Source organism: Hypanus sabinus, chromosome 7 (assembly GCF_030144855.1).
Source record: "Hypanus sabinus isolate sHypSab1 chromosome 7, sHypSab1.hap1, whole genome shotgun sequence".
Lineage (NCBI taxonomy): Eukaryota > Metazoa > Chordata > Chondrichthyes > Myliobatiformes > Dasyatidae > Hypanus > Hypanus sabinus.
This window is the reverse complement of record NC_082712.1, coordinates 40,002,493-40,028,629: the sequence shown is the minus strand read 5'-3', so window position 1 is coordinate 40,028,629 and position 26,137 is coordinate 40,002,493. Positions and strand designations below refer to the sequence as shown.

At 38.1% G+C, this 26,137-nt stretch overlaps 1 protein-coding gene across 8 annotated transcripts in view; it reads left to right on the top strand.

Annotated features, from left to right (window-relative positions):
- Positions 1 to 24,364, top strand: part of arhgef28a (Rho guanine nucleotide exchange factor (GEF) 28a) — a 390,430-nt gene extending 366,066 nt beyond the window's left edge. For all 8 annotated transcript variants that reach the window (XM_059974562.1, XM_059974561.1, XM_059974559.1 and 5 more), the window contains 2 exons: positions 19,475 to 19,597; positions 22,203 to 24,364. In XM_059974562.1, coding sequence (XP_059830545.1) covers positions 19,475 to 19,597; positions 22,203 to 22,384 — 305 coding nt within the window. In that variant the 3' untranslated portion in view covers positions 22,385 to 24,364. The remainder of the gene's footprint in view (positions 1 to 19,474; positions 19,598 to 22,202) is intronic.
- The last annotated feature ends 1,773 nt before the right edge of the window (positions 24,365 to 26,137 follow it).

Genomic DNA, 26,137 nt, shown 5'->3' with positions numbered 1-26,137 from the left:
AATGCATGGCTGAGAGACTGGTGTAGGGGGCAGGGCTTCGGGTTCTGGGGGGAGGGGGTTACAACCTGCGCAAAAAGGACAGGTTACATCTGAACCCAAAGAGGTCCAATATCCTAGCAAGCACATTTAATAGAACTGTTAGGGAGGGTTTAAATTTTGTAGGAGGATGAGAACTGAAGTGACAGAGTTGAGAAAGGGGAAAACAGAAATAAATCAAAGGTAGCATGCAACAGAGATTATAGAAAGGACAGGCAGGAGATTAGGCTTAATCACAGCCAGTGGGATGAGCTACAGGGCAATAGAAGTGTGATGCAGTTAAAACAGAAAGCAACAAATACTGGACTGAAAGGGTTATATTTGAATGCACGCAGCATATGGGGTAAAATGGATGATCTTTAGATTCAGCTACAGATTGGTAAGTATGACATGGAGCCCATCTCTGAAACTTGGCTGAAGGATGGCTGCCGTTGGGAGCTGAATGCCCAAGGACATGCAGTGTTTCAGAAAGATAGGTTAGTAGGCAGAGGAGGTGGTGTGACTCTGTGTATAAGAAATAATATTAAATCAGTAGAAAGAGATGACATAGGATTGGAAGGTCTGTATGGATTGAGTTAAGAAATGACAAGGGTAAAAGGACTTTAATGGCAGTTGTATACAGGCCTCCAAACAGCAGCCAGGTTGTGGATTACAAATTACAGCAGGAGATAGAAAAGGCGTGTCAGAAGGGCAATGTCATGATAATCGTTGTGGATTGGGAAAACCAGGTCAGTACTGGACCTCAAGAGAGAGAATTTGTAGAATGTCGAAGGGTCTTTTAGAACAGCTTGTTGTTGAGCCCAGTAGGGGATTGGCTGTGCTGGATTGGGTGTTGTACAATGATCCGGAGGTGATAAGAGAGCTTAAGATTTAGGGACCCTTAGTGATCACAATATGATCGGGTTCACATTGAAATTTGAAAGGTAAAAAATAAAATCCAATGTGTCGGTATTTCAGTGGAATAAAGGAAATTACAATGGCATGGGAAAGGAACTGGCCAAAGTTGACCCGAAAGGGACACTAGCAGGAAGGACAGCAGAGCAGCAATGGCTGGAGTTTCTGCAAAAAATGAGGGAAGTGCAAGACAGATATATCCCAAATAAGAAGAAATTTTCAAAGGGAAGAAGGACACTACTGTGGCTGAAAAGTGAAGTCAGAGCCAAAGTAAAAGCAAAAAAAAAAGGGCTTACAAGGAAGCCAAAGCTAGTGGGAAGATAGAGGATTGGGAAGCTTTTAAAAACTTGCAGAAGGAAACTAAGAAGCTCATTAGGAAGGAAAAGATGAATTATGAAAGGTAACTGGTGACTAATATCAAACAAGATACTAAAATCTTCTTTAAGTATATAAAGGGTAAAAGAGAGTCAAGGGTAGATATAGAACCAATACAAAATTACGCTGGAGATAGGGTAATGAGAGATGCAGAGATGGCAGAGGAACTGAATGCGTATTTTGCATCAGTCTTCACGGGGGAAGACGTCTGCAGTATAACGGACATTCAAGAGTGTCAGGGAAGAGAAGTTTGTGCAGTGAAAATTACGGCTGAGTAGGTGCTCAGGAAGCTTAATGGTCTGAGGGTGGATAAATCTCCTGGACCTGATGGAATGCACCCTCAGGTTCTGAAGGAAGTAGCTGGAGAGATTGCAGAGGCATTAACAATGATCTTTCAAGAATCGATAGATTCTGGCATTGTTACGATGATTTGAAAATTGCAAATGTTAATCCACTATTTAAGAAGGGTGGGAGGCAGCAGAAAGGAAACTAGAGACTTGTCAGCCTGATGTCGGTGGTTGGGAAATTGTTGGAATCGATTGTTAGGAATGAGATTACGAAGTACCTGGAGGCACGTGACAAGATAGGCCAAAGTCAACATGGTTTGCTGAAAGGAAAATCCTGCCTGACAAATTTACTGCAATTCATTGAGGAAATTACAAGCAGGGTAGACAAAGGAGATGCAGTAGACATGGTGTACTTGGATTTTCAGAAGGTGCTGCACATGAGGATGCTTAACGAGATAAGAGCCCATGGAATTACAGGGAAGTTACTAACATGGGTGGTGCATTGGCTTGTCGGCAGAAAACAGAGAGTTGGAATAAAGAAATCCTATTCTGGCTGGCTGCCAGTTACACTGGAGTTCCACAGGGGTTGCTGTTGGGACTGCTGCTTTATAAGATGTATGTCAATGATTTGGACTATGGTATTAATGGATTTGTGGCTAAATTTGCCAATGATACAAACATAGGTGGAGTAGTGGGGAGTGTTGAGGAAACAGAGAGCCTGCAGAGAGACTTAGATAGTTTAGGGGAATGGGCAAAGAAGTGTAAAATGAAATATAATGTTGGAAAGTGTATGGTCATGCACTTTGGTGGAAGAAATAAATGGGCAGACTATTATTTACACGGGGAGAGAATTCAAAATACAGAGGTGGAAAGAGACTTGTGAGTTCCCTTGTGCAGGATACCCTAAAGGTTAACCTCCAGGTTGATTTGGTGGTGAAGAAGGCAAATGCAATGTTGGCATTCATTTCTAGAGGTATAGAATATAAGAGCAGGGCTGTGATGTTAAGGCTCTATAAGGCACTTGTGAGACCACACTTGGAGTATTGTGTGCAGTTTTGGGCTCCGTATTTCAGAAAGGGTATACTGACATTGGAGAGGGTTCATAGAAGATTCACAAAAATAATTCAGGAATGAAAGGATTACCATATGAGGAACATCTGGCAGCAATTGGGCTGTATTCTTTGGAGTTCAGGAGAATGAGGGGGGATCTCATAGAAACATTCTGAATGTTAAAAGATTAGATATGGCAAAATTATTTCCCATGGTAGGGGATTCTAGGACAAGAGGGCACAACTTCAGAATTGAAGGATGTCCTTTTAGAACAGTGATACAGAGAAATTACTTTAGTCAGAGGGTGGTAAATCTGTGGAACTTGTTGCCATGAGCAGCTGTGGAGGCCAAGTCATTGGGTGTATTTAATACAGAGATAGATAGGTTCTTGATTAGCCAGGGCATCAAAGGGTATGGGGAGAAGGCAATTGGATCAGCCCATGATTGAATGGCAGAGCATACTCAATGGGCTGAAAGGGCTACTTCTGTTACTATATATTGTGGTCTTATCGCCTTATGCCATCTGGGTAGCCTCCAACCTGATGGCATGAACATCAATTTCTAAAGCTTCCCCACCCGCCTCTCCTTCACCATTTCCCATCCCCTTTTTCCCCTCTCACCTTATCTCCTTGCTCGCCCATTGGTGCTCCTACACCCTTTTCTTTCTTCCATGATCTTTCACCAGTTTACTTCCCAGCTCTTTATTTCATCCTTCCCCCTTCTGTTTCTCTCTTCCCTCTCCACCCCCCCCCCCCCACCCCACCATTTAAACCTACTCCTCAGCTTCTCCAATCCTGCGGAAGGATTTCAACCCAAAATGTCAACTTTACCTTTTCCTAGATGCTGCCCAGCCTGTTGAGTTCCTCCAGCATTTTGTGTGTTGCTCGGATTTCCAGCATCTGCAGATTTTCTTTTGTTTGTGATTGGATGACCTTCAGATAATGCATTTCCTTTGTATTTACAATGGCTTTTACATTCTACTTTTTATGTTTCTCACTGGATTACTTTTGGATTCTATTCTCCCTTATCTCATCATATCTCATCTGTCCTGAATTCTGAAGTTTCCCAACTTCAGCTTCAATATATAATACAGGAACATCCTGGGCGCCATTGTAGCATAGTGGTTGGCATGACACTATTACAGCTCAGAGTGTCAGAGTTCAGAAGTTCAATTCCAACATCATCTGGAAGGAGTCTATATGTCCTCCCCATGGAATGCTTTGGATTTATCTGGGAGCTCCGATTTCCTTCCATAATCCAAAGGCATACCAGTTAGTAGGTTCATTGTGCATTGTAAATTGTCCCATGATTGGACAAGGGTTAAATCAGCAGATGCTGAGAGGCATGGCTTGGAGGGCCAGAATGACCTATTTTGAGCTGTACCTCAAAAAATGAAGTAAGTGTGTGTGTGTGTCTGTGTGTGTGTGTGTGTGTGTGTGTGTGAGTGTGTGTACACAATTAGGTGTTTATATTATTAATGCAGCCATTAAATTCTTCAGAAATGAGAAATCAGACTGCAATATGATGGGATAATGTTCTCGTGCACAAACTTTTAAAATGGTGATATACTGTGCTTTATTTTTGATACATTCTGTACAAATGTATTTAATTACGGTGGGCCAGAAATTCTATTGTGTATTGTATTTTTATGCATTATTCAGATTGGAATTTTAAATATGATTGGCATTTCCATACACTTATAATGAGATGATATTCCACATTGGGTACGACGTCCTTGTGAAATCAGTGTACTCAACTGGTGTAAGGTTGGCCAGTGTGCCATTTAGGGAAGTCCCAATTAAACTGCTTTTCCTGCAGTAATTTCACTCTTCCTGCAGTCAATGACTAGAAAACATACAAGAGAGAACGATCAAGTAAAGAGGTAAAATCCTTTCTCTTCCAAATGCAGTATGGTTTCTAAAAGTGGAAGTGAAGCTATTAAAACCTCATTTAGAATGATTGAGCCTAAAGAAGTAAGCTCCTAGGTTATCTGTCCTTGACTATGAGGCCACTTAGAAAGGTCAGTTCAGACTCAGTATTGTTCAATGAGAAAGGGCATATTAATATTTACTTTACACATAGTAATGATAAAAAAAACCGAAGGCATAGTGAGAGACTACTTTATTATATCAAAAGAAATGGCTTATAATTGCCAAAAGGTAACAACCCTGAGGACTGGGAAATTTCAGTATTCATGGAAGGACAACATATGATAAGAAAAGGAAGAGAATAAAATAAGAGTAATCTACTGAGAAACATAAGGGCAGACTTGTAATCCCTCTGTTGAAATGTGGAAAGTAAAAGATCAGCAAGAGTTGATATGAATCCTTTACAGACAGACAGAAGAAACGGGAACGGGAAATTTCAAGACTCCAGGTACATTTATTATCAAAGATTATATAAATCATGCACCTTGAGATTTGTTTGTTTACAGGCAGCCACAAAGCAAGAAACCAATAAAGACCATAACCACTGTGCAGAGATAAAAACACACACACATCGTGCAAACAGAAGCAAATGACAGCAATCCTAACCAGGTTGAGTCCTTAGACAGGGGAATTGAACAAATAATATCAATATGTCTTTGTTCATAAATGAAAACAAAAAATAAACTTCCAGAAATAGTGGAGGACCAGAGGGAATAAGAAGTTGAAAGAAACAAAAATACTAGTATTAAGAAAAATAATGGAACTAAAAGCTAATAAATCTCCAGGACTTGAAAAGAGGCCTTTTACCAGAAGTGTCAACTCTGTTGCTCTTACCACAGTTGCACCCTGAACTTATAAGTGTGCCCAGCATTTTCTGTTTTCATTTCAAATCTCCGGGACTGATTATTAGGGTTTTGGATGAGGGTAGCGATGCAAAATGTGAGGTCATTCACTTTGATAGGAAAATAAAGCATTCACTGCTGTTTGAGAAAGAAACTTGCAGGGACTCTCAGAATGTTAAGAGAATTCATTTTGCCTCATCTGTTCTAAATGGCTGATCACTTGCGTTTAAACTGTGTTTCCATCTTCCATATCTCCCACTAAAAGAAACAAACTCTCCACATCTACCCTTTTACGAATCTCCAATCCCTCCACATTCATTCATCATAATTTCTCTCACAAGGAATAGACATTGTCAGGCTACAGCAACAAATGTCTTTTGGAGGAACTCAATAGGTTTAGTGGAATCTGTTGGTGGGGGGAAATGAATTGTCAATGTTTTGAGTTAGGATGCTGGATTAAGGCTAAGAGAGGAGCGAGGAAATAGCCAACATAAAAGAGCAAAAGCGGAGATGCCAATTGATGATTGGTGGATCAAGGGCTGAAGAATAATGGTTGACACCAGTACAGAGTTTATCAGTCTTACTACATTTGGTGCTAACTTCCATCCACTTGCAAATTCATTTAGTGCTATTCTATACCTTCTCTGTCTTTTCTGGGTCTCTATGTCTCCATGTCTGGACATTTAATATAACACTGACATTTAATAAAAACCCATTGACTCTCGTAGTTCCCAAGACTATACACCTTTTCACACTCTGTTTCTTGTAAGGCAATGTTCCCTCTAATTTTTAGTAGTTAGTGTGCGCAAAAATCTTACGTTGTGCAAATTTTTTTCCTGTGACAAAAGTATGTGCACACTGAATGCACACATGCCACAGTTTATGTAGGTTTCCAAAATATTTGACATAAAACTGCACAGAAGAACAACAAAATAACATACATATTTAAGTCAGTCAGTTATTTTCTCTCTCTCCTGTCTTTGACATTTACCCATTCTTTGTAAACTCTATCTAAACTAATAGAACTTCCATTCAATTGATAGCTTTTGATTCTCATTAACATATCCAAATAACATTCACCTAAACGGTTTCTCAGCTTGTTTTTGAGTTGATTCATCAGACTAAAAACCTCGCTCACAGTCCGCATTAGATGCAGGAAAGGTTCTTCCAATGTCCATCAACTGTGCAGTCGCAAAACCGTTCATTTTGAAGTACAAATGCCACCATTTGAGCAAAGTTTGAAATCAGTTTGGATTTAATTTTTTCTTGCATGGAAAATTTAAAATCATTAAACTGTCTAACTATTACAGTATTTTCAGCTAGAAAATCATGATAGTTTAGACTTTGATCTCCTCTGGGTTTGATCGTTTTCACTCTTGCTCATCTGCACTCAACCGTAACATGTGTAGCACTCCTGTAACGGATAACGACGGGTTCTGTTGCTTGAGCTTTTGTAGACTGTCCAAATGTGATTTACTTACCAAATGACGCTTCAGAAAGTCAAGTTTCCAAATATCATCCCACTACTTTCCACTAGCAAATTCTCCAGCAACTTTCGCATCACGACAATACAAACAGATAACTCCAGTTTCCGAATCATACATAAATATTTCTCGTAGCTGAACATTCATGACCTCTCGGTGTAGCAGTTTCTAATATTTTGTTAAGCCATTCAACTTTAAACAAATTCACAGTTCTTTTGTGCTTCGCACCCTTAGCTTCTTTTGAGTTTGACATAGTGAATCAATATTCTTTTCAATAAAAACTTAGTAAGCTATCTGCAGGATTTACAGATCTTTGTAAACTTTACGATATGAACACTGTCTGCCAAAAGTGGCTGCTGCTGTGATGCAGCTGTAAAAACCAGAACAGGAAAGACAAGGTGATGTAAATTAGTGACATGCATTGTGGTATTTGAAAAACCGACTAATTAGTTAACAGAAATGTTTAGCTAAAAGATTATTTTCAATTAGCATAATTATTAATTACTACATTCTTTTAGGTAACTAACCTTTTGTGCGCAGATTAATTTCCTTTGTGCACTGATTGAAAAACGTGTGTGCGCGCACACGCACAGCTTAGAGGGAACATGGTTTTAAGGATGCCATTTATTTCTTCCAATTTTTCCATTTCCACTCTCATGGTGAGACTTCCATTCCAGGAAGTCTAAAATATCCCTTTTCAGGAAATGAGGCCTTTCTTATAGTATGGTTAACGGAGCCCATTCTCGCATCCCTTCAATGCAAACAGAACAGAGACAAAGTTCTGCTGGTCCTCTCCTCTGACCCTACCAGCCTCCACATCTAGCATAACATCCTTCATCATATCTGTCAATTACAGTGAGATCCCTTCACTTGCCATATCTTCTTCTCCCCACCCCTTTCTATTTTGTGTTGGAAGCACTTCATGAATTCTTGGCCCACTCATTTTCTCCCAGCAACTGCAGTAGATTCATTACACCTCCTCCTTCACCACCATCCAGTGACCTCAGCAGCCTTTCCAAACGAGGCAAAAATTCAGGTGCAGTTCCTCTCACTTCATTTGGCGCTTCCGATGTGGGCTGTTCTACATTGGTAATACCAAGTGTAGACTATGTCAGTGCCCTTGATCTCTATTGACAGTAGGCATCCCAGCACTCAGGTATGTGTCATTCCATCTCCCTTTACTGTTCCCACAATGACCTGCTCATCTCCTGTCATCTTCACTGCCAGGGTGAGGCCCAGCACAAACTAAAGAAACAACATCTCATATTCCACTGGGTAGTCTCCAGCACAATGACTCTTCCTCTTGTGTATTCTACCCTCCACCCATTCTGATCCAACTGTAATCCTCTCATTTTTGTCTGCCCTTCACTTCTCCACTAATGGTTCCCATCATCAGATTCCATCATTGAAAGCCTTTATATTTCCACTTATCACCATTCTAGTTGTCTTTACCTTCTCTATATACCCCCCCCCCCATCCAGTTCCAGCGCCATCTGCATTTTTACCTTTGTTTTTTTTCCACTTATCATCCATCTGCCTTTGTCTCCCCCACTTTGCTCCTCCCCCTTCCCCTCCTGGCTCCATCTGCTTGCCATTCTTCATCCATTCTTGGTCCACAAATTAACTACTGGCCTCTCTCTTACCCCACCTCCTCTCCTCTTTATACCGACTGTCCTCATTCTCCAATCTCAGTCCTGATGCAGGGATTTAAGCCAAAGTGTCCACAATTCATTTGCCCCCACAGATGCTGCTTGATTCACTGAGTTCCTCTGGCAGATTGTGTCTAGATTCCAGCAACTGTAGTCTTTTGCTTCTCCACTTTAAAGTACAACCGTTTTAAAAATTGAAGTCTTAGTGGGGATTTACTGTCTTCAGACCAAGAAAGATGGAAAAAAACCACTGTGGCTTCAAATCTGAGGTTCTCACACATAAAAGGAATATTGCAATAATGGTTTCTGCAGATTAGACAACCTTATAACTCTTTTCCTCTCATTTGTTGTAGCAGTTGTCATTTTTGACAAATTTCATGAATTTTGAGGATGAAGTAATTTGGCAGTAGCACTGGTTGAAACAATGCTTTAATATGACAAATACATTTTCTAGGCATAGATACTTTATGGAGCAATGGACTATAATTTGTTAACTACTTTCAATTGTCAATACTCTTCAAGTTCCAAAAATTTATATATTATTTTGTTTATTTTTCAATCACAAATTCAAGGCATTACCCTTCATGTTAAGCACAACTGTAGTTAAATGTGGCAAGCTGAACCTGTCGTATCAGCTATAGTGTCAAACTGAGTGAAACTTGGCAAGTCTAATACATGGAACAGAATGTAGAAAAGGAACTGCTTTACGCTGGCAGCTAGGAGGAGAATGAAGTTGTATCAGCTGTCCTCAGAATAATTTTCAGCTCATTAAAAAATCATTGCAATATAATGGTGTCTAGAAATTTGGTCCTGTTCATATAGCTCTAACAGATAATTTATTTCACTACTTATTGCTTAACTATTGATTGCAGGATTGCAATATTACTACAATTTTCTTTGTCCTGTTTGCTTAAACTTAGTGAAAGAATTAAAAACATGAAGTGCAAAAAACACTGTTATCAGAGAAACTTAGCAAAGAAAGTCCTTGGAAATGCTCTGAACATTTCCATGTATAAATTAAATATTGTTTACCATAAGTACTCTTCTTAAAATCTCTTCAAAGGATTGTTTTATTAGTTTACTAAACAATTAATCAATTGTAACCAGAATATGGCCTTTTGTAGAATTTTAAATCACTTTTCTGTTATCTACTACTAATTTATTCTAGAAGCAGATTAAAAATTATTTTTTTGCAATAAAACAATTTTTAGCTGTTTGTATTAAATCATCTAACAGGGAACCATGGACAATTGCTTGGGGAGATTTTACTTTTCCCGCTGTACATACATTTCAACAGGCACATGAACTTAGTAAGATTAGCACCATTGTGAGTGTAGTTCATTTCTAGATGTGTTAAATTGGAAACTCTTGGTCGTATTGTGTCATTACATATTACATATGGAGGTAACTAATGCAAGATAAATGATTAGCACTTGGAAGAGAGGCAAAGTTTTTCCATGAAAAAGGCAGTGCTCTGTTTAGGCTCCTCTAACCAATCACAGCTAGCAGTGGTGGAAGGACGAGAAAGACCTGATGATCCTTGGGAGTCTGGGGCTGGGCAGGAGATTGAGGTGAAACTTGTAAAGGTTTGTGTCCTGATTATAAATGTACAAATATTTGTAAGTATTCAATGAGTAATCTGTAAGTCACTGCATTGGAGAATATAAAGATGTTCTGTCTCATACTCAAGTCAATAATTTGGAAAATTGTGTCCTTCCTCAGCCATTATAATTTCCCACATCTATGTCCTTGAGACCTGACAAAATTCAATTACACCAGTGCAGAATTCAGGATTGTTCTTTAGATAGGTACCATCTGGGGATAGTTTGAGATTATTTCTGTTAAGCAGTTGAATAGGTAATCCCTGTTCAAAACATTGCTTTATTTGCACTTATCTTAGTTACTTACGTATTATTGTTTAGGAATTATAAAATACAGAGAGTTCACTTTGGAATACCCTCACCCACAAAAACCCAAGTTTTGTTTTTACTCTTGAAGTTGGAAAGATATCACAGCACTACTATCGATGAAATTTCTGCTTGGGACTTTAATCATGAATGATCTTGAATATAAGATAAACACCAAAAATGCTGGATATTTCCTTCTCCCCAGTACTCCATATGTATCTCCAGTAGTTAGTGTTTTTCTGTTGTTACTTAAAATTAACCCTTTTATGGACATGATTATTTATATGAGGAAGTCACACACCGGCTTGGGAAATTATCAAAAACCAGCAAAGAGTTTTCCAAATTTATATAATCAAAAAGCTGCTAGTTCAAGAATGGTTTGATTAAACAAGCATCATGTGGAAACAAGTAATTACCTGGGCTTGAAAATAGAGAAACAAGAAGGGTTTGGAAATACCAACCACAGGTATGGGTTCTATTTCCATATGTATGTTAAAGACTTCCACTCTCTCCTCTCAATCCCGTCAAAGCCTCTAAATGTTAGAAACTGTTCCAGGCCATACTTTTTGCCATTAAACCAACATTGTGGTCACCCTAATACTGTTTGTGAAAGTTCCAAAAAATGAAAAAACTTGTAAAGTGAGGTTCAGAGTGCAGCATTTGTTGGGTTCCCTGGATAACACTAAGCTGAAATGAATATCACTGGTTTTAGAGTGTTTTCTTTGATATACCATTGGAACAATGTAACATGACAAGAACAGTTATCCAGGAATTTCTTAAGAAGAAACAGCACTATTAAAGCAAAATCTCCCTACAACAGAGGGGGGTTGCTAATGAAAAAAGAAATGTAATAAGAAGGGATGGAAGCCCGCTATGGTCACAAGAAGCTGGACAAGCCGTTGACGAGCAGTGCCTGCAGGGTCCCACAGCTGCCTTCCCAGGTCACAGATATACCCGGCAGAAAGGTACCATGGAGGGAAACCTTGACATACAGGAGCACAGTCTTTGAAGTCCTGCACTATGGAGAAGACTACAATCCAGAAAAATTCTTGTGCTTTCTCCTGCAAAAGTGGATGAAATCTTCTTTTGTGTGTTTAAAGTTCAAGCGACATTGCTCAGCAAAAAAAGAGATGTAACTGAGATCAGTGCGGGCAGAATACAGAGATCTTGAGGTTAGGAAGTCTCAAAGTTACAGCTACTGTTCTGCAACCTCCCCCCCCCCCCCATCTTGAATTGTGACATTTTTGTGAACAAAGCAGTTAAGGTGTGCAAGGTTATATCCGAGGTAATAGATTGCAGAATCACAGAGACAGGAGACTTCGGTGTTAGTTTTGTCCATTACATGACATAACTTCTAGAGAAAGGAGGTGAATTAAAGCAATGAGTAAAGAAAACTATTGCTTTTCAAATCAGTGGAGTTGAAATTCCACTTACTGTTGATTAGGACTAGACGAACTAGGGAGCATTGACAAAATAAGGTTTGTCTTTTGTTTACAGTTAACACCTCAGTAGTTTACAACATCTGATAGAAAGTATTGATATGAAATGTTCCAGCACAGACATCAGTTTGTCCTATTCTGGCATTGGTTGCTTTTAATTTCAGATTCCCAGCACTTTGGCCAGAAAAGCAGCTGGTTCTGTTGTAAGTCTTTGGTGCTGAAGCCAAGGTATTATCAGTTTTCATTATGTTTGCTGTCTCCAGGCCATTCAGCCATTTTTTCATTAAATTATGATCTATGTGATGGTGAGAACTTGAGGATTACACTGAGATATCTGAGCCTCCCACTCTGTGCTCCTGGGAGATGTTCAACAGTCCCCTTTACACACTGAGTGCTGGAGTGCATCACCAAGGGTCCAAGAGTTAATGCTGATAATTTCCAAGCCTTCCACCTTCAATGTGCCTACTCCTCAGACTCACTGTGTATGAATATACAGAATTAACCTGTTGCTCTATCAGTTGGTGGGACATAGTTCCTAATCTGAGCACAAACTGATAGGTTTTAGTGAAGAAGGCTTTAGAGAGTTGGTCAGATGGGATGCAGTTACGTCATGCCCAGAGCTGTCTGTGTTCCTTTCCACAGCCTGAAGAAAAGTCATTAACCTGAAATCTTACATCTATTTCTCTCTTCATAAATGCTGCCTGATCTGTGCAGTATTTCTACCTGTACTCTTTTATTCATGGCTGATTGGTTCACTGAGTGACTTATGGGTTCTTTTGTGTGACAATCCTTAGTAAACTGTAGGGTTGTGCCTGTTCAACCACAAACTAGATCATTCTGTCAGACTGGTTTTCCATAGGACAACTAATTTTTATGACAAACTAGTAGTTGCATGGTTACCTATTTCCTTTATTCCAGACTCATTTGATTTAATTTAAATGTACCAAATCCCATACTGTGATTTGAACTTGTGTTTCTAAATCACTAGTTTGGTCATGGGATTACAAGTTCATTATTGTTACCATTCCCTGTACTTGAAGCACTGGAATGATATGTTCCAGATGAGTACTGGCATGAGGCAGATTATTCTTAGCATTATAGAGTGGGAGGTTGTGGCATTGTCAGACTAGTACTCATTCAACTCCATGCAGATTAACTATTAGCGCTCCTCCCCCCTCTCTCCCCCATTGAAACACTGTTTCCCTCCACTTTTAATCCCTGTCATGCACTTTATTTGCTTATTTTTATGATTGATGGAATTCTGGAACAAAAGTAGTTTTTATGTACCTATATGTGATGTATGACAGCTCAGAGCAACCATAACTAAAGAATAATTGATTGACAACTTGCAAGTAAACAGATGCTTTCAGTTTGTGCCCTTCTGAAACTTACCTTGCTAAAACCTTTTGATTAGTTTGCAATTTATTTCAGCTCTTAAGGTATATCCCAAGCTCTCCCTGTACACAGACAATATGAAAAAAAAGGTAATAGTGAGGCAACATCTTTATCGATCTGTCTTCCCTGAAGAGCCCAAGGCTAAGTTGACTTTATCAGTGTTAATGACACTAGAAACAGAAAAGCAAAGTGGACAAAAATTAAAATTTGCTGGAAAATGTTAGAGGTGAAAGCAGAGATGATCGAAGAATACAGCACATGCTCAGTTGGTCAGACAGCAACTGTCTGAGGGAATGAACAGTCACGATCCATGATGAGTGTCTTGGCCAGAAACATTACTGTTTATTTCCCTCCAAAGATGCTGCCTGACTTGTTGAGTTCCTCCAGTGTTCTGTGTGCATTGCAGAATTTCGTGTGCTTATGGGAAGAAGGAAATGAAAGCAGGGTCATAGGAATCAATGGAAATAGTTCTGATTGGTTTACTCTACAGACAGCCAGAGCTGGTTGGCTGAATTCACTCCTTCTATGCCATCATAACTCCTTGACTCCTGAATATTATGATTAATTCCGTTTACAGTGTATATGTTTGGACTGTTGCTGATGAGAACTAAAGTCTTCACAGACATTTTCATAATTAACATCAAGACAAGGGGACAAAATATTTTCTGAAAAAGGATCTAGTGCTTTCTCGGCATATATGATGAATCAACTCTTCTCAGATTTCCAGCCGGATACAGGTTTTCTCTCAGTATTTTCTCTAGGTAGTTTCCCAATGGTCGAAGAGGTAGACACAATGAGGTGAGATGCCATCTACAAATCCAGTAGACATTCTCCTGTATTGGCTTTGATAGATTTGCTCCATATGAGTTCCACTCCAGCGTGTGTGCAAGTGCAAGATGTGTGTGTGCAAGATGTATCCACACAGGTGTCAGCTTGGTTTACTTTGTATAATACAACTCAACTTAATGCTTGAGGGTGCAGGACTAATGCAAAACATGAAGGTGCATCAATGCTAATGCATGGGTCACAGTCAAATAGATACTAAATCAACAGCTCATCTATCTTTCTCAACAAATTACGAAGGAAATGATAGATCTTAAGGAGCTTCCTAGAGATGAATAGGTAGGGATGCTCCTTTCTATAATATACAGTACATGCATCTGCTGGGGCAGTTGTTCTCCTGTTTAAACTGTATAATCAGTGTGTAGCGTGAGTTATATATCAAATAAAAATAGGAAAATTTCCAGTACACTAATATACGCTCACTGGCCACTTCATTAGGTACCACTGTACACCTGCTCATTTGTGCAATATCTAATCAGCCAATCATGTGGTAGCAACTCAATGCATAAAAGCATGCAAACATAGTCAAGAGGTTCAATTGATGTTCAGACCAAACATCAGAATGGGGAAGAAACGTGATCTAGGTGTCTTTGACCAACTGTGGAGTGATTGTTGGTTACTGACAGGGTCGTTTGTGTATCTCAGGAACTGCTGATTTCCTGGGATTTTCATGCCCAGCAGTCTCTGTAGAGTTTACAGACAACGGTGCGAAAAACAAAGAAAAAAAACTTCCAGTGAGCTTCAGACCTGTGGGCAAAAATGCCTTGTTGATGGGAGAGGTCAGAGGAGAATGGCCAGAGTGGTTCAAACTCACAGGAAGAAGGAAATACTTCAAATAACCATGCATTATTACAGTAGTGTGCAGAAGAAAATCCCTGCACACACAACACATTGAACCTTGCAGTGGATGGGTTACAGCAGCAGAAGACCGTGCATGTGCACTCATTGACCTCTTTATTAGATACGGTGAGTACCTAATAAAGTGGCCACTATAATTGTATCTTAAAAAATTGTGTGCCAAGTTAAATCACGTGTCATATTAGCTTCTAACAGTAGTATCTAATTTCATAAATCTAAAAGGTAAAATTCTTTCCATTTGATGTGGTAAATTCTAGAAGAACGTTTCTTCCTGCACAAGTGTTGTTTGATCTTCTGAGGAATTCAAAATGTTATGCCTTTATTTCAGATTTCTTGCAACCTTATATTTCATTTTTGCTTTGCTTATGATTACTTTTCTATTGTAATTCGTTCGGTAGGTTAGGTCACCTGCTGGTGTAATATCTAGCTGTCCTAAACCACTTGAGGTGTTTGTGGATGTTAAGCAACCTGTCAGATATATAGTTAACTGTCACTAGTTAAATAGGAGACTTACTGTCTATTAACAATTTATTCCAGCCCAGTTGTAGCCTCTACTTTGTAACCCAGGACAATTCCTTTGGCAACCAATGGAGCTTTGCCCTCTACCATCTAATCAAACAAATTAAATAAAATCTGGACCATTTGGCTGTTACATTTCTTGAGAATTTGCAGTGATTGTTTTGATCCACAGTTAAATCAATACATGGGCCTTGAAGTCATGTATCTCATCTCAGCAGCTTCTTCAAAGGGATAAAAATAAATTCCTATTCTGCTCACATACAGTGGCAAAGAACAGTGCTATTTTTACACCTTATGCGCAGATATCTGAACTGCACATTGATCAATAAAACAACAACATAAAATGAAAGAGATGCAAAGAATTCACTGATAAATGAATGCGCAAGGGACGGAAATCAATGATGTTGCCTTTGAAACAATGAAGCAAGGCTTAGCTGAATGCCAGAGGCAGCAAATGATTTGAAGCCACAAACCTTACATTTGATGGTAGCTCCCATCAAGCAAGATCTACAATATGATAGGTTTTATTCTTCAGCTTTCTACAGTCTAACATTTCAACTTTAGGTTCTTCAGAACTGATTTTTTTTCTCAAATGTTATCTTCTTTAAATAAGAATATTTTAATTGTAGGGCAGCGCAGTGGCACAAACATTAATGCTGCTACCACACAGCTCGAGCAATCCTAACCTTGCCTGCTGTCTCTGTGGCGTTAACACCATCTCCCTGTGACTGCATGGACTTCATTGTGGATGCTCCAGTCTCTTGGCCCATCTGAATATGTGCTGCTTGCTTAATTGGGGACTGTAAGTAGTATTGGTGGATGACAGAAGAATCTGGGGTAACTTATGGACATCTGACAGAGAACAGGACAGCAGACAGGGGAATGTCTTTTTATAACGGACTTGGATTCTATCTTTCTCTAATTTCTGATTATTTCAGCTGACATCAAGGAACTGATAACCAGGAGGTATTCCATCATTGCTCTATAAAACTCTTCATTACCACCATAAGGAGATTTCCTAATGGCTTGGTAATTTATAGTTGGTAGCTCTGACGTATTTTCTGAAATAAAAACAGAAAATGCTGGAAATTACTATGTGTCAGGCATTATCTGTGGAAGGTTGATAAACTTCAATGAAAAATAGGGGACAGTTTGGAAATTGGGGTGCTATGTTGCAGGGAAGCAGGATGAGGTGCAAGGGAAAAAGAGCAGAAAAGAATGCCACAGGTAATGCTAGTGCTAACAGAGTGAGGGTGGTGAAAGCTTGTTTGTCTCTGCAGGTCTGTTTGCAGTAGATAAAAGCAGGTGAACAAGACACAGGAAAAAGGGAAAACCTGACAGATTTGTGAAATACAAAGCACCACAATTGCCGGAAAATTGAAATAAAAGAAAATGCAGCAAGTACCCAACAGGTCACAGGGCAAATGTGGAGAAAGAATAGTGAGTTAACATTACTGGCTGTATTAGAAGATCTCCTGAATAAAGAGCCTTGCTTTGGATTCTAATGATGTTGGTTAAAATCCTGCTTTTACTATGCTTGCTGTTTGGTAGCGATGCTTTTATTTTACCTATAGTTTAGCACCATTTTATCAATTGTTCAGAATTGACAAGTTATTCTCTAGTTAAAACACTTTCAGATCCATGTTACATTTTTCTCTTTAAGCCAGCAATGACAATTAATTGTGCATTAATCCAATTTAAAGTACTAAGAGTTAACAAAACTGCCACAGTTCCTTCCTTATTTTTTCTGCAGTTACACTTTCTAAACTATTATTTTGGATCATGCCTCATAATGAAATGGTAGACTTTATTTACACTTCCTGACAGGGTTCTGCCAAAATCAGCCTCCCACAAAAAGATTTTAGATAAGATATGGCTGTTGTAAAGCGTTAAGTTTTAAAAAAAAGAAATGAATTGCTATGGGAGTTCTCAGCAGTTTTCTTCGTAAGATATTGGAAAATAAATTACTGTCAACGAGGGCATGATCAGTTTTCACTTAAATGGCTCTGGGTTGTAAAGTTAGGGCTTTACATTTCTAAAACTAGTATAATTATATATATCAAGCTATGCTATCCTTATTGTTTCATTAGGAGATAGTAAAATGGTTAGCATCATGATGCAAAGATAATTAAGATGTTTATTAGTAATTCCATTATTTTTGAGTAGGGAGTGGCTTTATTTCTTTCAGATTATTTCATACATTGAGTTTAAAAATAAACAATGTTTATAAAAATGGAGTACTTCTCCATTTCAGTATGTCAGTGATACCTATATATTTCTAAAACGTTTGAGAGAAAATACGATGGCATCTGATACTGAACGTGAACTGCTACTATGTAGAAAAAGTGAAGAATACAGTCTGGTAGTACAATTTGATGTACATCCCATCTTCTTCCATTATTATACCACAGCTCAGAGATCATCACAATGAAATCCAAATTGACATATCATTCACATCTGCTGGTTGCCTGCACAACAGACACTGCAATTCTAAAGCAATACATTTTGTGATATGTTTGAGATGTGCTAACGTGATAAGGTGAGACTTAAATTCAATATTTTGTGCAGTGATTCAGCTTCGGCGAGATAAATGTAACAAACAAATTAAGAAAGAATTTCTTTGAACTCAGAAGCATTTTCCAAGAACTAATTGGCTGCGAGTGATGTCTTAGCTATGCAAGTTCAGGCAGGACTATGAAATATCAGATTGCAACTCAGAATGGCATAGAATGGCCATTAGCAATTCTGTTTAAGGTGTGTGCACAGAAAGGTTAATTTTATCCTCATCAAAAATAAGAACATTAAAGGTGTCAGATTGCTAAATCAATGGAAGAAAGTTTAAAAGTAAGAAAATATAGTTGACCACCTTTTCTTTAGTTTTTAAACTTCATATACTAGATGTAGACAGTGATGGTAAAGCCAACATTTATTGTCTTTTTCTAATTGCCCTAGAGAAGGTGGCCTTGAGCTACAGTTATTCCTTTGAAAGTATTCCCTCAGTGCTGTTCAGTAGGGGATTCCAGGATTTAGACCTAGCAACAATACTAACAAGGCAGAATGCTGTGAAAAAGAAAACACAGGACATCTAAAATAAAAGCAAAAAATGTCAGTTTAATTTCATAATGGTGTGTGACATGATATTGACCTTAGTGAATGACAGAGCATGCTAAAAGTAGACACACACACACACACACACCATTTATTGAGGTACACGACGTGAAAGAGAATTTAAATCGTCTAAAAAAGTCTCTCATTTAATGGACTGTAAGCATTTTGAACTTTCACAGTACTACTTTGAAGAACTGTTTTTGCAACATCGTTTTAAGAACTGTTTAAGCTGCCGCACAGCAGTTGATTTCCGGTTGCGTTAGTTGTTTGTTTACTTTTGGGGTTTGTTTTTCCATGTTTTATTTGTTATAAAAATACCCTGCCTCACTTATATATTTATTGTTGCTGAATCCGTAACACCAGCATCTGCAGATTTTCTCTTGTTTGTAATGGTAGTGAGTGGCCTCCTCCTGCTTTTAATTCATAGGTTCATGTATACACAGACCCATAAATGGTCAAATGACATGTTTGTGACAGCAATAAAAGCAAGTCTGTTGAAATCTATATACCACACTGTATGCATATATAAAAAAATTACAAGGTGCCTATTAGAGAAGTTGAGTCATTGTTCTGAAAGGTGAAGTCTGAATAGGTTCAAGAATCTACTTGACCTAAATTTATTACATAGTGCTGAGTTAATGTACAAACATTTGTATTAACAGCATTTTAATGGTGTCATCTTTTACAAGAGAGAAGTGTGATATGTCAACTGTTGCATTAAATTTATTTTTTGATTATTTACTGAACACTTGGAAGAATTATTGTGCAAATACAATATATAGATGCTGGATAGAGGAAGAGGGTGTTTTAATTTTTACTAAAAGAAAAATAACATTGCTTGTCTCTATCATTGTTTATAGCTTACCATGATCCATCCAACTACATAAGAGAAAAGATTTGCACAAAGGGAGATGATGCTGAAAAGGCCGGTAGTTCTTCAGGTCATGTGTTAATGGAACATCAGAGTTTGATCTTCCATTCAGGTATGTGACTCTCTTACAGTCATACCCAGTGTTACTGGCTAGGGAGGTGACAAATGTTAGATTCTGCATCTTGTTTCAGTCTGGTCAATCCCTTTTAGAAATTGTACACATACATGTGCCAGATGGGAATATGTTGTCCCATATCTAGAGACACCTCTTCTGAATACAGAATGATTAGCCAGTTTTGCAAAGAAAACATTAAGAACTGAATTTATATAACCTGTCACAATCTCTGAATGCCCTTGAATTATTTTTGTAGTGCAGTCACTGTTTTAGTGCATTAGATGAAGTAGTGGATTTTGACATGGCAAGCTTCTCTAACCAGATACAGTAAAACTCTGATAATTCACTATCTAACTATTTGGAGATCCTGATAGTTCAACATCTGGCTCAACAGGTTACGTTTGCTGTGCTTCCTTCAATTCGCAAGGGGCTCGGTTTCTGCTCTCCCTTCCAACTCACTGGCCCTGAACTTCCTCATTAATTTTCAACTGCACTCCCTTAAAACTTATCTGGTTCACTGAGAAACTTATAATGTAAAACAACATTCAGTAAACTAGAATATTCGCTAATTCAGCACAACCAATGTTGCAGACATACTAGATTAATGGAGTCTTGTTGATATTCATTTTAGTGATGACAATTGATAAACTTTCACTATGATATTGGAATAATATCCTCGCTGATTAATAAAGTAGAGCGATAGGGTCTTATAGGTTCACCTGAGAGATTAGACAGACCCAGGTTTAATGCTGTTGGATTTTTGTTTAATTTCTGATCTTTAGGGTTGTTCTAGGAGTAAAGGATGGTGAACAGTCTTAATTTGAAGATTTCCATTTATTTAAGAGTACAAACAAACATACAAATACTAAGCAAACTAAAAAAGAGCTGAGAAATTACGCTGAGGGGAATTAATACTAAGCGGTGTGAGGCAAAGGCATAAAGATGGTGCTTCTGAAAAATCTATTCACTTTTACAGATAAGCTAAAGAAAATCCCTTAGTGGTAAATAGACTACATAACTAAAACATCGTATGGGTAATGTGCTAATACTTAGCCAATGAAAAATGAGAAAGGTGATAAACTGTTAGTTTAGGCTTTCTGTCAGTGAGTGTGAAAAATACATGAATTTCTTGATAAGTACAAATCTCTTAAAAAGTATCATTAAAATAACAGTGGTTTCCAGCAATGCCTTGTGTGAAGGCTAATGCCGACAACCATGTTGGATTCCTTCCAGAGTGTACTAAAGCTTCAGCATTCTGTTTTATGTGTATGTCTCTTGACTAGTGTGGATCATGTAAAAGCTTAAACATCTTTGTGTTCTTGATAATATCAAACTGAGAGAATGAGGAGGATGGAGGAATTGATTTTAGCTCTTGGTCAAGGATATGACTTTGGGAATAACATAGTGATCCAGTGTCAGTAGCTGAGTACAGGGCCCTTTCTAAATTCCTTACCAGCTGAATAAACACTTCTCTTGCATCCAGCTGGGTACACGTATTGATTATAACTGATGTTTCGATGACAAACTCTGCCATCTTCATCAGGGATTATGCCTGGGTATGTCTAGTCTGGTGGTAATTATACCCCTTTAGTCTGTCCTTCCTGATTGGTTAGTCCTCATCCAGTCAGGTTTCTACTCTCCCATCTTGTTTACAATTGAATTCCAGTTCTTGCTTAGAGCGAGACCTTTGTCTTTGTTAAAAAAAATTTCCTCTAGTTTTATTTCAATGGTTTCCTATATTGGGTGGTCCCAATGCCACTGGCGTGGTACAGTAGCTTTGACTGAAAAGGTGATCTAGGATGCAGGTCAGCTGGCATTTACAGGATTGCATATTCTTACAATGCGTATATTGGCCTGATGGGATGCACGGTGGAAACCCATATCAAGGACTGCAGGAGGTCTATCTGAGAAACTCGGCGAAATCGGAGCACTGCATTTGCAACAGCCATAGGAATGACTTTGATGGCGCAAAACTACCATGCCGTGCCGTGCCAAAGTCCGAGACTTATTCATCATATACGCTGGGCAAGTGCTAGATCCTTTTCCTTAACCAGGTGCCAACAGATTGATGGGAATTGCAAGTGCATAGAATTGGTCAGTGGGACGCTACTGTAAGTAGATCACTGACATGTGTTATTGTTCCAGGAAGGAATCCCAATAGCAAGGGAGGAAGTTTGCCCAGTGCAGCAGAAGCCCAAAATTTCCTCATGTCCAGCTTTGTTCTTCCTGACCCAAAAGGAAACTGTAAGAAAGTTCATAAATGTATTTTTGTGGGTCTCCTCTCAATTCCATTGATGTGTCTGGTGAGGAAGCCTTCTAAGAATTTGAAATATTAAAGCAGAATCTGATCATTTCATTGGAGTCTGATCTGAAAATTCTGTTTTAAGAAGCTCTTGCCAGGTTGATCAGGTAACATTATTCCATGCAATTTATAAATGCAGTCAGCCAGATCAAGGAGAGAAGAAGTGGATAAGTCTGTTGCATTTTAATTCTTTATTACCACCTCCTGCCCTGCAGCCTGATTTCTGCCATAGAGAAGGGCTGAAATGAAGCCTTTGATCTCTGAAATTAGAACTGAGTACTTATTTTTTTCTTTATACAGATCTGAACACCAAACAACCAGCCTTGTCTGTCCAGCAACCTGCAACAAGTATTCTACGTCCTTGGGGTTTGCAGTCACAACAAGAGGTGCAGCACTTAGTGGAGGGGCCCTTGTTTATCCCACAAGAAAGAAAAAATGGACAAGAGGATGAGGCAGAGGAGGAAAACGTATTTTACTTCTGAATCCCTTTCATAATCAGCACTTTTAAGTCAAACTGGAACAACAGACCACCTTGACCTCTTGGTTGCATTCGGTTAAATGTTACAAGTACTGAAATCTGGTAGTAAATTCTTTACTAAGCCTTGTGGGTCCACAAATGCTTATAAACCTTGAAGTTTCATGAAATTTATTATGCATTTCAGTTAGTGATAAGATTGAGATACATGAAATAATATATCATCTGTTATGTCATGCCAAATGAAGCAGTAATAAATCAGAAATGACCATATCTAACCTGCATTCTTTTAATTTCAAGGACAGGTTTTGCAACTTTTCTAAAGTAAAACACTATCTTGCTTAGTGTAAACTTTGTTTCCCAGGGGCACAGTGGCCTCCCTCTGTGCTGCTGCCTGTGGTTATTTAAGTTGTTTGGTTTGATTTGCTATACAAGTTGGCTTTCCATTTCAGTTCGATCATACCTTTCTTGAATATTGCATAAATATACCTTAATTGCTTTCTTTTTGAGGTGTTGATTCAGTTAACCCAACCTTTTGTGCTGTTGTACCATATACTTGGAATGTAGCAATGTTCCGATGAGGAAGTCCATTATAATCAACCAAATAGTTTTCGCCAACACAAATATCTTATCCTACTGATATCTTAGGATGCTCTCTGTGAAGCCATTCAATATGTTGTGGAATTTGCCATTCCTCTGTGTATCCAGTGATTTTCTGGGTAATTTCTGGGTCACTATCTTCCATATTAAAGTAGTTAAATCCAAATTACTACTTTTCCACTTAGGAGTCTGTTTTGGTGATTATTATTGTCCAAGTTGTACTCAGGTTAAAAACACTAGGGTATTAAAGAAAGACCCTATATTTATAAAGTCTCATTCATCACCTCAGGCTGTCCAAAATGCTTTATGCTTTATTGTTAGTGAAGTAGTAGGTCTCAGTTTAATCACCGCTCTTTGAATTTTAACATTTTCTATACGTGTCCTCCTCATAGTCTATATAGTTCAAAGTTCACTTTGCCCTTTCGATAGTAATGGTCAGAAATGTTTCTAAAATAACTAGTGATATTGTAGTACACTTCAGCTTGTTCATTACCACTTTCTGAGACCCTTGTTCCAGCTAAAGCTCTAACAACCTATTTATTAAAAATTCTTGCTTCTTATTATCTTGTGGTTTCAGAAAATGTCCCAAAAATGCCTCCACAAATTTGCCTCCACAAATTTCCTTCCTCTGCTGTGACCTGCAGAAAACGCTGATCATTTTATACATACTCACCTCCTCAGTAAGTCTCACCACTTTGTCTCTGCATGTTAAGTAGGAAGTACCACGTATTGGTACAATTTTTCAAGCTAAAATCTTGCTTTACATTTGCTCTGTTAATTATTTGTTATATCTCATCTTGTCCTTTGCTATTCTTAATATCTTCCCCTTCATTCACACATCAGGATTTGATGTTATCAGGAAACTTGCACGTGCATTTCTAAGTAGTTTTGTCCATTTTGCAGACAGTAATGGAGCAAGCAGAGATCTTCAAGCACACTGCTTGCTGCCTCCTTCCTGCTGATGCAGCTCCAGGCACAGAGACCCTTTGTTTCTTCTGATTCAGCCAATTTCCACATCACTTGTGAAAATTGGCTGCCATTTAGAAGAATGTGCCCTTGAGTTTATTAACCTTTAAAACTGCCTACAGTTGTGTTTGCAATTCTTTGTTAAACTATTATTGATAGTAATCTCTGGTTCTGCTTATTCTCACTTTTTTTAAAAATGTTATATTTTGTTGCTCTTTTTTTTCAAAATTACCAATTATGTTCATTACAAGAGTTTGGAATTTTATTGGATCGTACCTCCCCCATTAAACCTTCAGGATAGCCGTGTTAATTCTGAAGCTTATGGATCACAGTGTAGAGAAATGTACTGATGGCTGAGAACAGAAGTAAAAATCCAAAATGATATTCATTTATATTGAAGTATCACATCTATTCGACTGGCTGACCACTTGTGATTCTGTGTTTGTGCTTAAGTTGTTCAGCATTTTGTTTCAAAATCTATTACAGGAAGTGGCTTATTTGGACAACAGAGCAAATTAAGTCAGTACCACTGCCCATCTCTACCTTTATCTTCTTCCTTCCTTACAACCTTCTTCTGACCAATATTTATGTCTTACCATAAGACATAGGAGCAGAATTAGGCCATTTGGCCCATCGAGTCTGCTCTGCCACCCCATCAGGGCTGACTTATTAACCCTCTCAACCCCATTCTCTGGTATTCATTTCTGAAATCTTTTTATAGGGCTTGGTTTTGTTAGATAATACTTGGGGAAACGTCTTGGGATATCTTAGCTATGTTAATGGTGCTACATGAATCAGTGTTTTAATTATGAAGAGCAGTTGGTCATTTGGATACTTGAAGACTACATCGATTAAAACCACTCATTCACTCACTGTTTGGCCTATGAAATGTAAAAAAAAATGGCCATTTTGTCATAGTGGATGCATTATTGCATTTAAATTAAACTAGTGTCATGTAGATAAACAAATTGAAGAGCAAATCACAAGTACATCTACTCACAAGAGCTCTTTACCCAGTTTTCTAACTGGCCTTCAAACCCAGACTATTATTAAATTGCCCAGGACCTCTGAAGTGAATCCTAATTACTTAAAGGATTACATGTAAAATCTCTTGATGCAAAATAATATTATTGATGAAAACCGGATTAAATGTGCCCTTACATATTCTGTTTATCTATAACCATTACAATCTAAAATAATGCTACATCATATTAATCATTCTTTTTAAAGTCATGTAAATTAGTTTTATTACACTGCTATACTTATTTATTTTTAATTCTAGTTGGTTTCATAAACAAGACCCTTGTACTGAACGATCTGGAAGTGTATTTTTTTATATTAAGATGCATCAACAAATACAAATACCAGACACTAACAAGATCAAATCCTTGAATTTTCTAAACCAGCCAACTTGAATTTGTTTGTCTAAAGATCAAGTAACATCAGGTTCTATCATATGTTCTTTGCCAAAAAAGGGCAAAATAAATATCCATACACATCAGAAGTCACTGACTTTTAAGACTTCTAAGCCAAAAAAAAAGAATAGTAATGCAAATTGATAGTAATCCAATAATAATAGCAAATGATAACTTGGAAAGCTTAGTTTAGTCAGTGCAAAATAAGCACAGAACGTACTTCAGCCTCACTGTAGATAATGTTGTAATGAGATTGTACTGTACATACCTTTCTGGAGTTGTTAGAGTAATGGGAGAACAGCAGAAGATTGTGTCTGATCCCTCCGGCTTAATGTCACTGTAGTACAAATGTAAAGCAAGGCTTCAACTTTCTGATATGCACAGTCAAGACAGCACTTTTGGTAACATGCCTGAAGTATTAACATCAACATTTTAAAGGAACCTTGGTGAGAATTTATGACAAGATTTAATCATAAGACAGAGGAGCAAAATTAGCCCATTTGGCTCATTAAGTCTGCTTTGCCATTCTTAACCATTCTAGCTTATTTATTATTCCATTTTTGACCATGACCATGTAAACTCACAGCAGAGCAATCCTACCTGTTTAATTCCCTCTCATATTTTTTCAGTAATCTTGCAATGTAATATCCTTACATAGCCCCATTAATTTCCTGTTTGGTTCCTTTTGCCACTTACCAATGGTGAAGGTAATTTACCTACTCACAAGGTTGTGAAAGATAGGGAGAAGCACCCAGGGGAACCCCAAAGACATGTGAGAA